The 21854-nt window shown below is 42.5% G+C and overlaps 1 protein-coding gene and 1 long non-coding RNA gene across 2 annotated transcripts; one reads left to right on the top strand and one right to left on the bottom strand.

Annotated features, from left to right (window-relative positions):
• The first annotated feature begins 937 nt into the window (after window positions 1–937).
• LOC112560532 (laminin subunit alpha-5-like) lies at window positions 938–6682 on the top strand. Its single transcript, XM_025232452.1, has 4 exons — window positions 938–1201; window positions 3184–4390; window positions 5035–5187; window positions 5340–6682. Exons 1-4 carry the CDS (start codon window positions 1148–1150, stop codon window positions 5885–5887), a joined length of 1962 nt encoding a protein of 653 aa, XP_025088237.1. The 5' UTR covers window positions 938–1147; the 3' UTR covers window positions 5888–6682.
• A 687-nt stretch (window positions 6683–7369) lies between these two features.
• Window positions 7370–10748, bottom strand: LOC112560851. Its single transcript, XR_003098608.1, has 2 exons — window positions 9121–10748; window positions 7370–8823 (listed from the first exon to the last, which is right to left on the bottom strand). It is a non-coding gene; the product is annotated as an uncharacterized LOC112560851 (long non-coding RNA).
• Window positions 10749–21854: the final 11106 nt, after the last annotated feature.

Below are 21854 nucleotides of genomic sequence, written 5' to 3'. Positions count from 1 at the left end.
AGTGCAGCAACATACTTCTGGGCTATATATAGTTACCCCCTACCTTTCCCTCCCCCTCACCCCGGGTGATGTCTGTAACGCACATCAACTGATTATCCCGACAACCTCGATATGGCGGACGAAACATGAAGCCCAGTGATTCCCTACCTGGCTGGTATTGTCATTGTCATTGTGTACAGTGGGTGCGTATTGTGGGCAGGTACAGACAGACACACAGGTGATCATGTTCAGGAATTTTGCGCGAGGTCAGATTACATCAGGAGAAAAGTAGGCCACCAAGCCTCAGACACACCCACCTCTCAACCTCCACCTGTCTCTACACCTAACCACCTACCACCGTGATAAATAAACAGCTGTCAAGCCGTATATTAAACACAGTGCTCTTTACAATACAATATGCAGACACACCACACGCACGCACACACACCACCACACGCACGCACACACACCACCACACGCACGCATACACACCACCACACGCACGCATACACACCACCACACGCACGCATACACACCACCACACGCACGCACACACACCACCACACGCACGCATACACACCACCACACGGGCGCAAACACGAATGTTTGCCCAACAGAGTGAAACATTTGACCGAGTCTGGTTTAAAAAAAATTCAAATCTTACCATCATATAAATATTTTGTCAAATTTAGTCCCACTTTTGTCCTTATTTGGACTGTGTGTAGCCTAACGGAATGACCAAGCCTCTATTTTTGAAGCTAGTCTATAAATGGGTAAAACTAGTTTATCTTCGTTCATGATCTAATTATGTATATGTGTCCGTGTGTGTGTGTGTGGAAATGCCAGACCTATATAACCATCATCACATATCAACTGAAACGCTTGAATGAAAAGATAATATAACCGCTAAACCCGACTAAGCTCGTGCTAAAAATAGCAACTGGGTAAGTCCCGTTCTACTTATCGTTCGTGTCAGCTCTATTTTCACAAAACGGCAAACTTACACAAAAAATACCACACACACCCGTTTAGGGCGGGTAAAGCTGGTGTGGGAGGGAGCGGGGGCTGGAATGGAGAGTGGTGGGAGTGGTGGATGTTCCTGAGGACAGCGGCAGTTACAAGCGCGACGATGTCAGCCGAGGACTAGAGCCACAAGCAACGGGACAACATGAAGCGACCTGCTCCACTGCTGGCTGCTCTCGTCTTGAGCCACTCACTGCTGGTAAGCTACACATTATCATTCTATATTGCTACAGTGTCTAGCCCTATCATGGATGTCATTTTATGCAACACAAACTCCAGTTCTGTTTGCAATCGCATGGCGGGTGTTTGCTGGAGTCGGTGAGGACAGACAAACGTGATGGTGCTTTGACCTCTCACCTCACCCCGTGTACCTGCTGTTCGTCGCAGTAACCGTGAGTTGTTGACATGGCATGCAACATGCTGATGGTCTTTTGGGCATCCACAGTTCCCAGGGCGAGCAGGGAGGGGTGTTTGGAGGAGAATGATGACGGAGGACAGTCAGCACAAAGATAGATGATGATGGCAACCACCTATTGTACTGGTGATATCGTTCTACCGGGTACTTACTGATCGAATGCGATAACATTTGGAAAGTTCTCTGTTTTGTAGCAACTGACATGGATTGACATGACACTGTCAATCTGCAGGCGACTGACAGGGAACTGATATTGCACTTGGTATTCTACAGGGTCAGCACCATCGTGTTTGTTTGTAACAGGAGCTGGGATATTTGCATAAATAAACCTGTTTGCATGCGTCTTTTTCTAGGAAGAAACCTGCGTTATTGACACACATTTTGTGGTTATTTGAAAAATTAGTTGTTTCTTGGATTAATTTTATATTTTATTAGTTTGAAAATTGACATGTGCACAGAACCCGCTTCACCTAGAGATCAATCACTTCGCACCGACACACAGGACTTCAAAATTCTTACAGCACTGTGACAGGTCCGGGCAATGAGCTCATGAAATAAACTGAAATAATAGTCAAACTACATCCTGCATAAAAAAGGGAGGGGCTGATAATATCTGCATTATTATCAGCAGACATTTCCGCATTCCAGGTATTGTATTCTGAAATAAATGACCCCACCCTTAAGCGAGGCTGATGTTTGTGGAGTCTGTATGCTCACTGGGCCCGTCAAATCCCCTTCACACCCGAGTATTTCTTGACTCCATTGCATGAGCTCAGTGACCACGAGACATGGACTAGAGGATTAGTCACCAAGTCCCTCACACACACCCTTCACAAACCTGGAAAATGAATATCTTCGGGTTTGTATCAGGAAATGGGGAAAAACGGGGTAGGTCATGTCCACGGGTAGCACGAAGGGTCTAAGAATATTTTTAAACTCTTGTGTTTAGTGTTTTGTGTATTGTGGGTATCTTTTATATAGTGTCTGGTACATAGTGTCTTGTGTCTTGTACATAGTGTCTTGTGTATAGTGTCTTAATTGTTTTGTGAGTCAGTGCACATGTACTTGCAGGTTTCGATGCATGCACAAATAACTTGTGCAAAGGTGTGCCTCTCTCTCACCCGCCATACTGTATATTTATATTGCAAGCCCCTCAAAGATACCGAAACACTACACAGCTCCTGTAAAACTGTCATCTGTGTGTGTGTGTCAAGGCCTCGACTGTGTGCAAAGCGGGAAGCGAATTCCGAGCCAGAAATGTTGAAGTTTCGGTTTCGCGGTCTAGTCACATTCAACTGTCGGGTGCGCTGAGGCTTTATTCAGGAGTTTGAAATCGGAGAGGCTCGAAACCGCTGTCTACTCATTGTGATCGTGTGCTGTAGGTCACTTCGCCCAACCCTTCTGACACTGACCTGCGGAGAATGTTGTAGTTGTACGAAACGCTGTGCATTAGCGCGAGTGCAGATTACCTGGGTCAAGCAGGTGTCACAGGAAGCAGACACCATCCAGGTGTTGCATCATGTCACAAGCGACAGCCACTGTAACGACAAGTAGAATAAAGGTTCTCCTTTCCATTGAAACACTAATACAATCAATCAACATCGTTATTAAGGTCGTAGTCGTCGTTGTTATCTTTGTCATCGTCGCTGTTTACTTTGTCATCATCTTCACTATGCTTTCTAAACTGACCTCCACACAATTCCACAATCTTCCTCTCACACAGAGGATGATTATTATTATTGTTGTTGTTGTTGTTGTTTTCGCAGATCGCAGCTCAAGACACCGTCAAGAGAGTCTGTGACGAGGGCTTTTTCGCTTCCAGTGAAGGGGGCGTCAGCACCTGTCGTCAGTGCGGGGTGTGTCCTGCAGGTTTCCTGACCACCTCGCCCTGTTCTGAAGCTAACACTACTTGCAGCGCATGCCCAGCAAACTACTTTTCCACCGGAACAGGAAGTGACTGCACGCCATGCACGGTGTGTCCCGCTGGCACCTACGAGACTAGAGCGTGCTCCTCAGAACGGGACGCGCTGTGCCAGCCTTGCTCCCGCGGCCATTTCTCCCAGTCCACCTGGCCGGCATGCAGGCGTTGCCGGAAGTGCCCTTCAGGGTTCTTTAAAAGCCGGAAGTGCACTCCTAGACACAACACTCTCTGCTTCCCTTGCAGCCTGTGCCCTGCGGGTCATCAGGAGTCCAGCCCCTGCACGGGACTTGAAGACACTGTGTGTAAGTTGTGTCCCCCTGGTACCTTCTCGCCGGAAGGGGGCGCCAGCTGTCGCCCATGCTCTACATGCGATTCTAGTCAAACGCTGGTCCAGAACTGCTCGGCGGTGAGTGACACGGTCTGCTTGCCATGTGCGGAGGGCTTCTTCTTCAGCAACACCACCGGCTTGTGTCAGCGATGCCGCAGATGTCGCGCAGGCTCCGTGCTGCAGACGGCATCGTGCAGCGGCGCTCAAGACTCGACTTGCTCGCCCTGCCCGTCTGGAACCTTCTCCAGCTCCGACAGGCGGCGCTGCATCCCATGCTCCTCTTGTCTTCCTGGAGAGCGCGAGCGCCGCGAGTGCACGAATACCAAAGACACGCAATGTGAACGGTGCAAGGGAGGTCACTTCGTCTCAGCGGACAACAGAACGTGCAGCCCCTGTTCGCGCTGCCCAGCGGGCACAGAGACCCTCAGCCCCTGCACGCGCAAAAAAGACACGACCTGTAACGCATGCGCAGAGGGCTACTACTCGCCGGGTTCAGGGTTCTCTTGTCGCCAGTGCTCGATGTGCCCACCGGGCACCTACATGGCCGGCCCCTGCACCCGGGAGTCCGACACCGTCTGCCACCCGTGCGCCGAGGGCACCTACATGGCCACGTGGTCCTCCAGCCCTGCCCCCTGTCTCTCCTGCAGCAAGTGTGGAGCACAGGAGGTCGTGCTGACTCCTTGCAGGTCGAACGTTGATGTCAGGTGTGGAAGCTGCAGGAAAGGTGAGTTTGTCACTTCTACGACTGTTTCTTTCTGTTTTTAGTGGGTCGCCTTCTCGACTCTAAGGCAGAAGATCGCCAAATCGAGGATCCCTTGGGCCTTTAACCCTGAAGAACTCTCCTTGCGCGCCCAGTCTAAGCTATCAAAGAGCTGCAATAGGGAATAACTGACTATTATCCTTACGCGGGACTATTTACCGTTTTATGGAAACATACTAGAGATGTTTCCTACTACAGCTTGATGTTAAATTATTAAAGGACTAAGTATACAACAGGTTTTTTAAAAGAAATGTTTACCACTGAAAGTGTTTGTGAACTTGCCTCATTCAAAAGCCATTAGAGAGGTTAACTATAATTTCATGAGAATGAAATTAATTCAAGAAAAATATGCTCACTTGTACTATAATGAACTGTAAGCTAACAGACCTAACTGTCAGCGCAAAATGAACTGTAGACACCAGTCCTACTCTTGTCATCATAAAACATAATAGGAACATCATGTTCCCATCAGCATATCGCGGGCTTGTGGATCATGCTGAAGCTAAAGATGCAGTATTTTGTTTAAACAAACAACTTCATCACAACAACCTCTTAGTAAGCATTTGAACCTTTGAAGTAATGGTTTCACATCTACAATCACCTTGCAGGTGAATTTATCGACCCGCAAACTCACCGATGTGTCAAGTGTTCTTACTGCTATCCCAAGACACCCGGGGTGGCAGAAAGAGAACCGAGATGCCAGGACGAGGAGCCGGACTGGCAGTGCCAACCGCTCTCACAAACGTTTACAAACTCTAAAGGTGAGTGATGTTTTGAGTCATTCTCATAATCATCATCATCATCATCGATCGTTTAATCATCATAAATGAAACAAAACAAACATTCTCGACTTTGCTTTCTTTAGTATCACAAGAATAAGTAATAACTGTCTTCTTTACTTTCAACCAATTAGCCGATCTTCAAGCCCCACCCCCGCGAACACACACGGCCTTGACCTTACATGCGGAGACTGACCGGAAGAAGAACTTCCGCGCGCATGCGCAGCTTGAGAACGACACTGTGGTTCTCTTTGCCATCCCAGTCGTCATGGGCGTCACCACCATCGCCATCATCGTTCTCCTCGTCGTGTGTTTCCACAGACAATGCAAGAAGCGCCGGCTGCGGGGCGTCAACAACCACCGCTACGACAGCGTCTCCACCTGGCTGAGCAACGCCAGCGCGCATTTGCCGGAAGTGACGTCAGACGCCAAGGGCGCCAGTCGCTTTTCTCTGCCAGTCACCATCTTCACCAAGTCGGCTTCGTCGGAATATTACAAAGTTCCAGACGGTTCCATCGCGGTGTCGTTCGACAGGATAGACCCTAAAGTGCTGCGCGAGTGTCACCAGAAGCTGTATCTCATGGAGTCGGGCACGTGCTGTCTGTACGATAAGCCTCAACTGGTCGACTCAGGTACCTACCTGTACGAAACTGATTCTGTTCAGAGAAGCAACGTTTCATAAACGGTGGTTTCCTTATCAAGTACCAGAGTTGATAGATGCTCACCATAGCAACAGATATTGACAGAAGGATGCGAACTTTGGCAGTGCTGTCTTTCCACATTCCTGGCACGATAGATATCTCCTTTATCTCAATGGCTATGAAGATGTCTATCTTCTGGACATTATCCTGACAATACCACAATATAGATTGTCTACTCTGTCCGTCTGTGCCGTAGACGTCTTTCCAAGGCCTTGCGAAGATGTCATCAACGGACGAATAGCTAGCCTCCATCCACACCACGGCTTGATACTGCCACTGCGCATCTTGGTACCTGTCCACCTCGCCCACTCACACTCTGCTTGCACGGTGAACTGTTGGTGTACTCACCTGACCTTTGACATGCCGCCTCGTCCAGCTGTAACCGAGGGGAGATGAAGGTGTCATGAGGGAGGCCTCAATGTCAATGTGCTGTTCCTCGTTTGGTATTGTTACCTGTGACACTCATTCAGCACAGTGTTACCTGTGACACTCATTCAGCACAGTGTTACCTGTGACACTCATTCAGCACAGTGTTACCTGTGACGCTGACTCATTCAGCACAGTGTTACCTGTGACACTGACTCATTCAGCACAGTGTTACCTGTGACACTAGACACTGTCTATGAGGTCAGCGCACAGTTTTTCATAACGAATATATATATATTGCACATTTTTATGTGATATCCTTCTAGAGGACAATTTACATCTTTGTTACTGGTAATTTACTGGTAATTTGATCAGGTTTTTGATTCGTCCATAAAGTCTTTTTGCTTGTTTGTTATTGTTTTGACTTGTCCGTGCCCTGCAGGACTTGCTTACCGTCGTTCAAGAAAAGTGTCTGTGGCAAGCTGCTGCTTCTGTCTTTCCCTCTCCACTCCCCACCCCCTGATGACAAGTCGAGTACTGAACAGCAAAGGTTAACTGATGAACTGAATGTTGTTTTGATTTTTCAAATTCATATTTACGATGAATTTTCTCATTCGAGAAGTGCATTGCATATCCTGCGCCAAGCTTGAGACCACAGAGTAGAGGGTGGAATGAGAGAAAGAAAAACAAAAAAAAACGGAGACAGAGAAAGAGCCTTGGACAACACACACAAACCAAACAAACAAACAAACATTTAGGGACCATGCTCGCTGTGTGGAAAATTTTCGGAACAGCGAGTCCTGGGTTGTCAGTTTAAAAAAAAGAAAAGCATGTGGTGCAGTCTAGTATCCGGGGACTCGGCATTAATTATACGGTCGCTGTATTGAATACAAACCAAAACATTTTACGGGCTCTGTACTGAATAAAATGAACATTAACTGTCAAGTTTGAAACATTCACACAGTTTGCAGAGTGGTGTGAGTGCCTTGGTGATTAGCTGTTGCAGAAAGGTGTTGCACGCGGACAATGTAACAAAACAGGTAAAAAGGTGCGCGTGCAAACACACACACACACACATTTATAGACATACATACATATACATGACACACTTTAATATCAATGGCTCATAGTCATTTTGACATGGTGGATATATGCATACCTGTAATATAAAAAGCAACTTACAACACACTGAAACTTTACACATTCACACCCATACACTCACTACCTATCTTGTATGTATCAGCTCTGTTTCGTTTCAAATATTGCCATCTATATAGAACTGACCACTGTAGCACAAAACATTAATTTATCTCTACTCTACTTATTCATTCTTTACTAAGGAGTTTTTTGATGATATATTATTTGCTTCGGCTGTGTACTTTGCACACATACACACATATACATGTAAACGGCAGAAAATAATTTTCACAGCATATCTCTGAGTTAATTAAAAAAGATTTTCTTCACCAGAAGATGTGATAACACCGGAATCCTAAACACATTATTAAAATCACTAAATCACACAATTGTGATGACCTGTAATCTTCATACTTCAGAAAACTGCGGACTTCTCACAAGTAAATTTTTTCCAACTAACCCCATAATACAAACATTGCACAGTCAGTACATTTGAACAATTTTCGGTAGATTGAACACATTCTTCAGAATTAAGTATATAAAGACAGCAAATACGCAGAATAAAAAATGAGATTCCAGAAGGTTCGAGAAGTAAAATAGTGAGTTTCAAAATGGCGGAGGATTCAAGCAGTATTTTGATGGGGAGAAAGAGTAGTGTGTGTGTGTGCATGTATGTGTATGCGCGTGTGTCTGTTCATGTATGTGTATGCATGTGTGTGTGCGTGCGTGTACATGCGTGTGTACCTGACAATCACATTGGCAGAATGAATGTGTGAGCACAAGGGAAGATAAATGACTGTGGTACAGTGTGTGAGCGAGCCCGGCTACATTTTCTTATCTTTCTTTATTTGCACGATAGTTCTCAGGGCATCACACGTGCAAAGACACATCGGTGCACAAACTCATGAGCACTAAGCTATTTCTAGCTTTGCTATTAAACATCACTAAACCTTCTCATTTATATTGACATTACATTTCCATCATCAGCGAGCCATTCAAAAAATCAAACCACGTAGACGTAGACGCATTTTGAAGTCGTTGCCAATGAAAAACAGTTTGCACGTGACAAAGATCATTATAAAGATCACAACCGCACCCAGGATCATGAGTCCGACTTGAAGCGCCACCATCTTGTCCCAGACGCCGACCTTCACCTTTCTTCCCTCAGTCAAAGGAAACGCAACCGCCTGCTTCGTGACGTCACGGCAGCGTCAGAGCCTCGATTTCACACGGGTTCGCTGGCACCAGGTCTTGTGTCTCTGGAAGTTCCTGGTACCCGACAAGAAGAAAGAGGGTAGCGTCGACACTCAGGGCCTGGGAGACCCTTGCACGGGAGACAACCAAGTGATGGACTGGTTACTTGTCCCGGTGAACCGTCTTCCAAGAATAGGAACAACCTCAGGAAGGGAAGCAACTGTTGAAACAAGAAGAATAAGTATGAAGGTGTATCATGATTTTACTTCCCGATATGATTACTTGCTGTCTCGAGAGTAAATCTTTCGTAATATTACTTATTGTGTGACGAGAGGATGAGAAGCTAGTTTGTTGTTATCTTTTTTTTGAGTGGACGAGTGATTGTGATATTTATGTGGCTTTTATTATTGTATACATTTTTACAAGGACCAATAAAGTATTACCACTGTCATTAAGATGATGATCAAGAAGCTTCAAAATTCATTCAATAAAATTTTGAAAATGGTCATGCACCTACCTTTGTGACTGCACAGGTTTTTAATAACGATAATGGTAGGCTGGGTGATGAAAACTTTGGGAGGAAATGCTCTTCTCATTTGTTTCTGGAAGCAAGCAAAGCAGACCTGATGCTATTTTGTTTCTCAAAAACATGATGACAGGTGTTTCAGGTAGTTTGAGCCAACAACTTCTCGTCTAATTTATGCACAAGTGTTCCTTCCAAAAGAAGAATTCCAGTAGCAGCGAAGGGCAGGAAACTACTTCAAACAGTCTAGATAATAATAGGGGCCTCTGTAGGGAGACCTCCCTTTTTCTTTCTGCAGTCGGTGACTGTTTGAATAGACTTTGTCTCCTTTTCTGCACGACGGTCAGACATGTAAATTATCAAGCAGGGACTTTGGACCAGCTCCAGAACAAGTGAAGGACATGAAATAGAAATGTTTGTATAGGCACCGAGGCTTTTATGTTTCTAAAGGCTACGTGATCACGATCAAGAAGGAATGATTCAACACTGTTGGCTTTTAAACTTTTATAATCTCGTCTGGCCTCTTGTTGAGACTATAATGTCCTAGAACATTTCTGAGAAATCTGTGTGACTGTGTGCTATGTTTAGACATCACGTGAGACAACAATGCAAAGGAAAACTATACACTCATTAAAAATATACATTTGTAGAGCTTACTACAATGTGAAGTAACAAGTATGTTGCTAATTCTCATAAAAGGGGATATATATATATTCGAACATTGCCCTTTTAGTGGAAGACCCGCACCCTCTTTCCTTTATTTGTTGCACCTCACTTATAAGCTTACAGTTTGGTTTTCAGTAGAAAAACACTTACCTCGCCATTTTAACGAACTTTGCAGCATGAATTCAATCCGAAATCTTTAAATACTTTTTTTTTTTTTGCAGCTTTACTTTGACAACAACACTGAGTAGCTGAGGTCATCCATTATTCATGAACAACCTGCCCACCCACCGGGCGGGGTCCCTACAAGATTGCATTATTTTGTATCCAAAATGTAAGTGAGCTCCATGAGCACCCCTTTCCCTGTTTCTTGCAGTACACACCCTGTATAGAGAACGATAAATTTATTGCTGTAGGTCAGTCTGTGAATGCCACTGTGTATTTACTGTCATAAGTCACGTGATGATGTCACTAACGTCCCCCAACCCTAATCAACATTCGGTTCCAGTTGTCCCACCAGCTCTTGCCTAGCCATGTGCAGTTCTTGTCAAAGACTCTTGACCTCTCTCAGTGTTTAGTTATGTTTGTAGACTGTTATCTCGACATCAGAAAAGAACGGTTGGCTGTTCAAGCCAACTTTTTGAAGTAGATAGTTTTGATGACCCCTCTCTCCACATTCTAGTGAAGGGGGCCATGATGATTTTCCAGAAAATTATGTATACAAACTTAAAAAACCAGACTGACAAAGTAAAGTCTAGTGGCGTGTTAGCTAATAGTGAGGTCAGCCCCGCTTTTGCCAACAGCAGTTGCTTTTCGGAAATTCTCCATGCGCATGTTCTTGTCACAAATGTTTGACACGTGCAGTCACTCATGCCCCAGGTTACTTTTATCCCAAAGCTGATGTAAGACTTTTGTATATTATTTGGCAAATAGTCTACACAACAGCAACAAATATAATATACAGAATTTTAGCTTTTGCTTGCTTTATTCTTATAACAGCTATTTTATTCACACTCATCGTCCCTGTGTTATCGGCAGAGAAAAACACAAACTGTCATCGTTCTACTGGTTGTGAGGAACAAGAAGTGGTCTCCGTGTAGAGGTGTGTTTGCCATTATCACGGGTGATAGCCATGGAATAAATGTAGAGTGGTGGGAGACATGAAAAAGGCATGTAGAGGTTGAGGTATTGCCAAAGTGACATATATATATATAATATGAATAGAGTAGCGGTATAGAAGTAGATACATAAAGGTGTGTCATTACCGCAAACAACGTATACTGCCTGTACAGGAGAAGAATACGTGTAGATGCGTATCTAGTATTATTATTATTATTTATTATTTTATTTTTATGAATATTTTTATTTATATAGGGATTTTTTCCACCATTAAAGGTGGGCTTAAAGCGCTTTACTTAAAAGCAAAAAAAAAACCACAAACATAATAAGAATGGAGGCTAGTTTCAAAAACAGTTGTAGAATCCCTAGAATATTTGTGACCTATTCAGTTTTTCTCATCCATAAAATGCAAAAGGCTGTCTAACCCTTAGTAAAACTTGCCGGTATTTCTAAGGCCCTCGTTAAAAACTGTTTTGCTTTCTACCAACCAATCACAGAAGTTCTGATCAAAATACGTAGACTAACATTGTTGTAATCTGAATCTCTAATGTCCAAAAATTGTCTTAATAATTAGTGTCAAGATTTTATAAATTTCAAACTATGTTTATATAAGGACTTTAAAAAAAACAGATAAAGACGAACTATCAGATTGAAACACTTAACTATGAAAAACAATCTCTCACAATAAATTTTCTCCATTTTATTCAAAAGCCATAATAAGATAAATAGTTTTGATACAGATAGCAATAGACAAAAATACATAGAAATATCAACCAGAAGCAGATTTAATGTAGACTGAGTTACTGAGCTGCTTTGTAACATCATTTGATATGCTATAGTAATTTGTGTTGGTAGTAATTAACGGGAGACTTGTCCCCAAACTGTATTTGAGAAAAGCACTATTTCTCTCAACGAACACCCTAAACTGAAAGCCATCTATCTCATTTTTAACAAACACTTTTAATGAGTTAAACTTTGAAACTTGATGTAGAAGCAAAGAACCGTTGTAGGTATACACCAGGGTGCATACACCTGATAAGGACGACTAAGTGCCGGTCTGTGTGAACTAGAAAGGTCAGAGTTACACATGACCCCTGCTGTGAAATAGTTTACCATAGTGATATATTTTATAGTCCGATTGTAAAAGTCAATTAGGCAGACCCAAACTATAAGCACAAGAATTAATAAAAAGTGTAATATAAAGTAAATAGCTTTTAGAACAATCAGTCCACAAACAGCCCACAGAAACTCATTAAAAGACAAAATTCTACTTGATGGGATAAAAACACAAGTAAACAGACAAAATAAGTAAAAGTTAAAAAAGCAAATACTTCCTTAGTCGATATATATATATACACACAAAGTCCCGAACTGCATTTAAAAAATATAATCCTAATGCAATTAAAAAGGAAACACGCGTACAAACTTACTTTGATGTTCAGCTATTGGAATTTCGTTGTTACAATCAAAGTTACTATGTCACCATCATTACTGCTAATATTACAAGTGGGACAATGAGACTAAAGTTACTAAAGATACACTACAAAAATACTACAATTATGAAAATCAGACTAAAGTTACTACACCACCACCATTACCACTACTATTACAGTTGCAACAATCAAACTAAAGTTACCATTATTACTGTTAGTGTTAGTCACGCGCACGTGTGTCTGTATCGTAGTGCATCTGTAGGTTTGTTTAGTATGTTTCTCTCTCACTGTGTGTGTGTGTGTGTGGTGAATGTTCGTGTGTGTGTATGTAAGTGTGCATTCTTGCTATCACTACACTGACAACAGTTAAGTTAAACCAAAGTCGCCTCCCCCTTCCACATCATTGGATCCGCTTCCCTCTCGTGCATCCTCCAGATGACCTTTCGGTTCAGACAGTTCACCACCATCACCCACACGATGGTGACGATGGCAATGATGCCCAGCAACATCAGGAAAGCTTGCAGCAGCGGCTTAGCCTCGAAGTCGGTCCACAAGAACCTGTCTACAACATCGACAACCCTCGAGATGTTGTTCAAGGGTAGATAATCTGAAGTGTTCGCCGCCATATTTTCTGAGAATATCAAACCAGTCGGTCGAAGCAGTGACAGATGTTTGTAAGCATCCGTCTAGATATGACTAGACTCGCATGCACGTGCCAGTCCCTCGATGATGTCGTCTCTCTGTCGTCGATTGTTGGTTTTTAAAAAAGTTTTGTTCGATTACCTGTGCGGCATCTGAAACCACACACACCAGGCACTTGGTGTCTATGCAAAAACTTGCTCAGAACTTGATTTTTGTCATATCCAGTCGTGTGGAAGACTTATCTCTGGAATGGCCACTTGATGCTGATGACCTCGCGAGCATTGACCCAGGGTTATCGCTGGGTTAACCCAGAGTTATCGCTGGGTTATCGCTGGGGTCTGTACGATGTCTGACGGACGGTGCACCTCTAGTTGAGACCAGTCACCAAGGGTCAGGCTTTACTTGACACCCTAAGAGTTTTCTCGGGGTTGACTCAAGCAGTCTTTGATAGAACTTCTAAGACAAGAGTATTCATCAATGTCAATCATATGAATACCAGTACAAACCAGCTTTATTCTCTGTAAAATATTTCGATGTGTGTTTCCATTGGTGGTTAAAGTTGGCATTCCATGATGGAAAAATAAAAAATTGCACAAGGAACACTTGAACGAAGTTTTGTGAGAACATGTTGAAATCTCTGACTAAAGTCTCCATGGTACCCTGAGTGGTACACAGATAAGTCAAAAGTGTCAGCTTTCTTCCCCTGGTATAACCAACTTCTGTAGGGTCAGAGGTTCTTAGGTGAAAGGAAGTCACACCAAAGCTATTCAGCAGCAAATTAAATTTAAAACCAAAGTTTTAAAATGTTTCAATATATCTAATCTGAAGTCAGAGGGTTGGTTTACAGTTAACACTAACCCACACTGTCAAACTGAAGGTTGACAAGAGCTGGTGAGAGGCGACTACTCAGGAAGCACAATGCAGTGTATTATATAAGACGACATGACTAGGTCCGTGACTAGAACCTCTTTCTCGAAAAACGAGTTGGCATCTCGCCAGCACTTTTCTGTCATTACCTCCCACAGTTATCCTGTCAAGATAAAACATTTAAATTTTTTTTTACAAGATTTGTCTTGTTTGAGCTATGTAAATAAGACAAAACAGAGTTGTTCACATTCGCAAATACTCGGGCGAAGGTGTTCAGAATGGTGTTCAGAAATCTGCATTCAGTAGGTTAAGAGAAAATAATGAGGAAAATGCATTTTTCATTCACAATTACACATTTCCCAAATGTGCAGCTGAGCACTTGTGAACACACATCCTGCAATCACAAAAAGCTCTCGCTCCACACACACAGAGTTTCTTACTACATGTCTTCAAATAAAACATCAGCAAATTTATTTCAAAAGACAAAGTGACAATTAAACATGCAACACATATTTAAGCTGTTAAAATCACTTTATGCTGTAAGCAAAAATGCAAACGATAATAATTTTTCATCGCAAGAAGGGTATGCAAATGACTAAGGAAGAAGACAAATAGCAAAACAAGCACACGTAAGTACGCACGCACGTATCTATATCACATTTTCTATTTAAAACTATTTTGTATAATGTGGAGCAAATATCAGCACACTAAACACTAGCAAACTACATTTTAAAAGGTATTGGAAAAAATCACTGTAAAGTATAAAAGTATTTAATGTTGTTATTGATGATTTACATACAAGTTCAAATAGGGTGTATATACAGCTGTTGTTTAATAATCCTCTCATAATCCATGTCAAGAAGCAAAAGTTTGAAGGGTTTAGTAGGATTTGAAAGAACATTCTAGGAGCTTATGTAAACAGCTAGCTTTAGTTTTCAAATATATTGTAGCTATTATATGGTTATTATTACTTATGTAAAAAGCTAGCTTTAGTTTTCAAAAATATTGGTAACTAATATATAATTATTATTGTTGCTTCAAATTTATGATGAAATAATAATGTAAAACATGGTGCTGCTGTTAGTGCATGCATATTTGTGAATGTGTGTTGGTGCATTTCAGCATGTGTGTGTGTGTGTGTTTGTATATTTTTCATGTTTGCCTCTTCGTCCGTTTGTATGTGCAGGTGTTTCGCCGTCTTACCTATTGATAAATAATATCCATTCTGTGTATTTTTCAGTCACCTTTACTTTCACTAAAAGTGTCACATCAGATCTGAGACATACATACAGTTTCGTTTTCTTTTAGTTCTCTGGATTCTTGGTTCCCAGCATTCAAAGCGGCTTCGCTTAAACTCGAGTCTTTATACTCATCCACAGGGGGAGATGTCTCCTGGACTCTTGTCCTCGCTCAACAGTCCCAAAACAGTTTGAGCTGGGTTCTCACCTCCATTCTCCTCCACTAGCATCTTATCGGTCTCTTCTGAGCTGTGTTCATCCTTTATGTTCATCGACTTCTTGGCCGGCAAGACTGCAACCGTTGACAAGCCCTGTTCAGCCTCGTTTTCATCTTTTGCCCACATCCCGGGTTTCGCTTGCTTAATGTAAATTTTCTGTATTGTCAGACGATTCTTAAACAGCCCCCACATGATGTAAATGACAATGCCAGCCATGACGATGCCTCCGATGGTAGAGGCAATGAGCACGGCTCAGTCGGCGCTCGTAGTCGAGGTCTTTGGGGGGCACGTGCAGGACGCTCGAGGCGCCGTCGCCGCCAGACGAGTTCAGTGACATGGCGGTGGAGATGGGAACGACAGCAGAGACTTCACCGGACTCTCTGTTGCACAGATGCTGAGGGCGGTCGGTCCAACGACAGAGTTGTCTACGGACTGGCAAGCAGGAAGCTGCTGGCAGACTTCAGACAAGTCGTCCCCGTCGCAGGATGTTCTTTTCTTCCTCGTCGTCAGTCGATGTGGTGATAGTTGACAGAAACCAAACCAACCACGTTGTCCGCCCGAGTTAAGAACTCTCCTCTCCCTCCTTCCTGGACTGGATTTCGGTTGGGTTTGATTCCCGAAGTTCACAGTTTAACAGACATAAGCAACCAAAGTAGTTCAGTACGGCAGAACAATGTTTTGTGTTTGGCTGTGATAAATTGTAGGCATACGATAAGTGTGGTAGTGGTGGGTATAGAAGAAATGTGTGTCGTATGTCATATATACAGTCTCTACACAGCAGACAACGGAGCAGATGTTCAGTGTTTCCATATTATCAGCAAAGTTGAGCATAGCCAAATTATTCAGTCCTCGTTCTGCAAACTCACACAAATTCATCCGCCTGTCAGTCCGACGACTATGACACAAGACAACAAGAAATTGCAGTGGACCGTCAAAACTTAACCACTAATCACAGATCCCACAGTTCACTTGGCGTGAAGTGTTGCCTCTTATAAACTTCGCAGTCGTCACAGCAACTTCACCCGATCACTCAAAGTTCAAAGTTCGCCATTATTGCTAGACGTCCTGGCTCGCGAGTCTTGTCACACTGCATATCTCCAGTAATAGCAGAATTAGAATTGTTCGTTCACAAGCACGATATCTCTGTGTACAATCACACAGAGTGCACCTCGGATATAGACAGTATGTGCACAGTCACACAGAGTTCACAGTCACAAATATCTGTCGGTACGTGCACAGTCTACATACAAGGCTCGCGAAACATCGCAAAACTCCGAGTAAAAGCAGTTTTTGATGGTTGACTGCACCTTACAGCAACTGATGACTTCACAGCTCGAGGTGCGATCGCTGAGTGACGAAATATCTCGCTAACTACCCTGCGAGAGACTGTAGTCACGTGACGACGCTCATGACAGGAAACGACGTGACCTTGGGGGGGGGGGAACTCCCACAACACGTCAGGGTTATTAATAGAAGCATGGCTTGGTCGACGGCCAGCGTTTCTGAGGAAATGTGAGTATGTATGTGCACGTGGTGCTGGTGGCCGCTCAAAATCCATGTTTGTTTCCATTCCTGTGTCCGCGATGGATGAGGCGTCAAACAACTTGCCCGTCAAACGTCAGGTTTGATGAGGACGAGGTCACGTGATGAGTGACATGGCGTCAAGAGTCTGCTCCTCTCTTCCCTTGGATAGCCGACCACGATGATCGAACCCTAGCAACGTGGATCACACTCTAGCAATGTCTCCTGTGTGCACTTTATTGAGAGACACTTCATGCACTATACATATATACTCTGTATGCACTATTCCAACATTCAGTCTACACTCTACACTATAGCACTATGCTTTGTATGTACTATACATATATACCCTGTATGCAGTATTCCAACATTCAGTCTACGCTGTACAGTGAGTCTACACTATAGCAGTATGCACTGTATGCACTATATCAAGATACACTTCATGCACTATATATATGCACTATTGCAACATTCAGTCTACACTCTACACTATAGCAATATGCATTGCATGCACTATATCAAGATACTCTTCATGCGCCCTATAGATGTGCATCAGATGCACTCTTATCAACCTTAATATTGGAGAGAAGTCGCTGAGGGCTGAGCACAAAGGTGCATTGGGCGACACCCGGTGGCAACGGTAGGTGGTGCTGTGGAAATAACTGTCATGACACTTGTGTTGTGCAAGTCACGTGACCTTTCCTGTCTGGTGGTGGTGTTCAGTTTGTTTTTAATTTGGAGAATAATAACAAAAAAATGCTCTTGTCGAAAAGTAAACTGTTAATGTACATTGCAAAGAAAAAGCGAATTGTGGAGTGCAGTACCTCCTGTGGCCGTACTCATTAACCAAAGTTAAGTAACTGCCCTGAGGCAACATAGGAAACTCTAGGACAAGGGTCTTGGCTCTGAAGATGTATCGAGGTGTGCAGACTCTGCAGAGGATGTTTTACCCCCGTAGCCGTAGTTACAAAGGTGGCAAAGATGCTTCGGAGTAAAGAAACATGAAGTAGTGTCCACGGGTCTGGGCTTCTAATCCGATATATTATTGATATATTATATACACTATAGACATTCTATACGGAATAGTAATAAACACTTTAACAAGATCCCTTTATCGCACTTAGAGACTCGGTCGGTCTTTCCCGGCCTGTAAGTGGCTTCGAGAAGCGACAATGATATATGTGTGTGTGTGTTTAGTGTGTGGTGTGCGTGTGTGTGGTGTGTGTGTTTGGTGTGCACTTGAGAGAGAGAGAGGAAAAAATTGTGTACGTGCACATAAGTGAATTCTTGAGTGAGTGACCTTCTCTCCGATCTCCAGCAGTAATGTGCTGTGACATGATTAATATGATTAATATGCAGGACTTCGGGGCACGGTGAGGTCGCCTAACGAGTTGATATCAGATTCCTTGTAATGTTGAATTAAATTAAAAGCAAATCAAATCTGCATACACCCTTTATTGGCTTTAAGTGCAACTGTTACACCTAATAACGAATGTTTCGTTTCAAACAATGGGACTAGCAAAGCTTCAGACTGAAAGTACTGCTCTTGTTTGTGGACAACACTGTTTACAAGCCCCACAACAGAAGTTTAACATGTCAATAGACACATGTTTGTTTGTTTGTTTTGTGTCTGGCCAATTCAAAATTATACCGAGCTTCGTGTAGTTACCTTTGACAACTTCGTATAATTAAATAACTGCGCTGAAGATAATTTATATATATATATAATTTATTTCGCATGTAAACTCTGACTCACTGATATTCTTTTAAAACGGTATCCCCCGATTGCTATTTTTAAAGTAAGCTGACAGACAGGTTAGTAAGCTCGGGCATTTGAATTCCGCTGAGAACAGTAAGCTGATTCATTTGTTAGAATGCCTGGGTTTTAATTTGTTTTTTATGCAAATTTGGAGGACACTATTCTAAAATTTTAACAGCATGACTGAGGCAATAGTTGAGCACATGACTCCAAGACATCACAATTTTACCCAGCTTCATTGTTTGGTGATGATGGTGTACCATCGAGTAGTGTGTTCAGACTGGTTATTATGAGCACCACACAGCTTCCACAACTGTTGATGACATCACAGTACAGTCTGGTGTGAACAGTTACTGCTTGCAGTGTTGTAACAACGCCTGGTAATGTATGTCCAACTCAAATGTTTAACAACGTGTCCTCTGGCACGACAGCTGTAAAGCACACCACCCAACACAAAGGACACATTCAGAGCATGTCCTCAAACATAAAAAATAACAGATTACAGCATATAGCCAAACACAAAGGACATAAAGTATGTAGTCTAACACTAAGGACAGTTTTCAAGCATATCCGGGTAAGCCAAGTAGAAATGTTTCAGCAAAAAAAAAGTATTTTTATACGATTTTCATAACGTCAATGTCTGAGTATATTGAAGATGATAAACTCGATGATCTCTGCTCTTGGTTCAAACTCTTCTTCGCAGTCCCTTTGCCCGAGCAGATGGTTTGTTATTTTTGTTGTTGTGCTAGCTAACAGGTGCACTCACACAATGCAGTAATTGAGTCTAGTCAGGCTCTGCATCACCAACTTTATTATATTTTTCCCCACTTATGCAGCTATTTCCCGAAAACTCGACTTCTTTTCCCAGAAAATCCTCGTGCATTCAAGGTCAGAGGGTTAGTCAGAAGGGGAACGGGTCATCATTAGATAACATTTGTTCTACTGCGGTTGGCCTAACATGCTGTCTGAATTGTTAGCCTGTAGAAGAAAGAAGTGAGGGGTAGGTAGAGACAAGAAAATGACCAGAGAGTAAGGATAGCGAGACTGCCGGAAGGGTTGAAAGGGCGAAGTTCACAGATGATGGCACGGTTGTCAAAGAAGGGGGACTAGCAGGACAAATGACTAATGAACAACTTTATTAATTATACACGGGAAGTGTGATCAGTTAAATCTGAAAAAAAGCAGAACGAGTTGCATAATAATAAGACATCGTATCTCAAACACCATAATGCACTGGACAATACATCATTCCGTTTAACGTGATGGTAGTCAGCTTGTAGAGCAAACAACAGTTTGTATGTACACATCAATAATGCTCCTTGCTAAACGGGTCTGTTCACAAAAACCACATGTCAAACTGTAAGATAAATCGGTGCAGGGTGGAAGAGCTGGCGGGGCACTTGAGGTCGAAGAAGTAATGAGTCGAACTTTTTTCGGAACTAGAATCATGTGTTGTTGAGTCAGCTACAGACTGGCAAGTTGTCAGGATTTCATTGAACCAAAAGTGATTTTTTTTTTACTGCCATTTTCGCACATAAAAGTCTCATCCAGAATTAATAGCATGCTCTTTCTTTTGTCCATTTCTTTCAATATGCATGACACGACATGAAAACACACCTCCATATGCACACAAAAATCTTTTATTCACACATACATGTACATGTGCACATGTTTACACATATTCTTTCCCTCCCACTCACATACACACATGTGTACATGTGCAGATATATAAATGAAAACATACATGTGCACATATATACACATTTATAAATATACATCTAATTAAATACTCATGAGTATAATTATACACATGCACTTACACATACACCCATCACATGTACTCATATACCTACAAACAGGTATACATTTTGTATCTTATCTGAAACCATTTATGACCACTGCACAGAGCTGAAATTTAAAAACAAGAAAACTCAGTTCATGCTCGACTGAAGTATTGTACCATTATAAATGTGATGAATATTGGTCTTCATAGAGCTCAGTGCTGTATTTCACTTATACAAACACATGTGCGAAGACAAGCAGTCATTAGAATGACAGCTGTTTGTTTTTCCAGAGGATTCCGCAACCATTTGAACAACTAAGAGCCCTTACCCCTCCCCCTTACAACAAGCAACTTATGCTCCACCCTTTCCATGTGACAAGGTGTCCCAGAAGGTTCATTTAATTTCTCTTTTTATACCCAATCCTGTTGTACATTTCAATTTCTTTAAAAAGAACATTTGTCTACACGACCACCCATACAATGTACATGAAAAGAATGGTAACCTTAAAAGAATTCCCGACTGGTCTTTGGCATTTTAAATGCTTGTTTATAGCCACTGACTCACGCAGAAACACTTTCAGTTAAAAAAAAAACGAGGGTATTAAAGAAGACAAATCAGAAGTTACAAGAACTAAGCCGATCAAATCGCTGTTACCTTTAACATATAAGTAATTCAACACTGATATTGCTTCCTTGTCAAAGATTATTTTCCAATTAAATGGAAAGCCTAACAAATACAAAAAATACCGTTATTTATCAAACACAACGGCTTTTCGGCAGGTGCGAAAGACAACAAGATCTTTGAGACAGTGTGCACGAGACAAGAAAGGATGAGTGGTGAGAAAAAGATATTGAACTCGGTGGTTGTAGCTTTAAAGAGGTCCAAGCTCTTTCCTGGGGAAAATTAAACCCCCGGTCAAAGCGAAAGCAAGGATATTTATGTCGCTGAAACTCCGCCCTCGAGGCTCTGGCAGGACTAAGGAAGCAATCAATCGTGCACGAGTAAACAAACATAATATTCTACCGTGAATCAGGCGAAAACAAATTCTGTGATCACAACATCTGTATACCTGTTTTCAGCGCTGAATGTGGCTATGGTGCTAATGTAGTTGTTTACAGATTTTCAACAAGTTCATCTTATTGTTCATTTACATCGTTCAAATGACGATCAAAAGAAATGAAAGGAAGGCTCGGAGATAATGTCACCTGAACGGTTCCAGAGCACAAACATCTGCTCAAAGACCCTGGTAAGTGAAGAGAACTTAGTGTTGTCATTGGTTTGTTACAAATATCTGCTGAAAATATTTTATCCTTTCGCGAAAAGAACACGTGGACTGATCTCCATTCCAACTTCTGAGGTCAGTGAGGGCCACAACTTCAACTCTCGAGCACGTGATCATCAAGCGTGACCCAGTCAGCGAGCCTCTACTCAGTCTACTGTGATGTCACAGAAAAAATGAGGGCTTTGCCTTTTTTCCAAACCAA

Source organism: Pomacea canaliculata, linkage group LG3, assembly GCF_003073045.1.
Source record: "Pomacea canaliculata isolate SZHN2017 linkage group LG3, ASM307304v1, whole genome shotgun sequence".
In the NCBI taxonomy this organism is placed as follows: Eukaryota; Metazoa; Mollusca; class Gastropoda; order Architaenioglossa; family Ampullariidae; genus Pomacea; species Pomacea canaliculata.
Note: the sequence above shows the minus strand (reverse complement) of the source record. Positions and strands in the feature narration are given on the sequence as shown.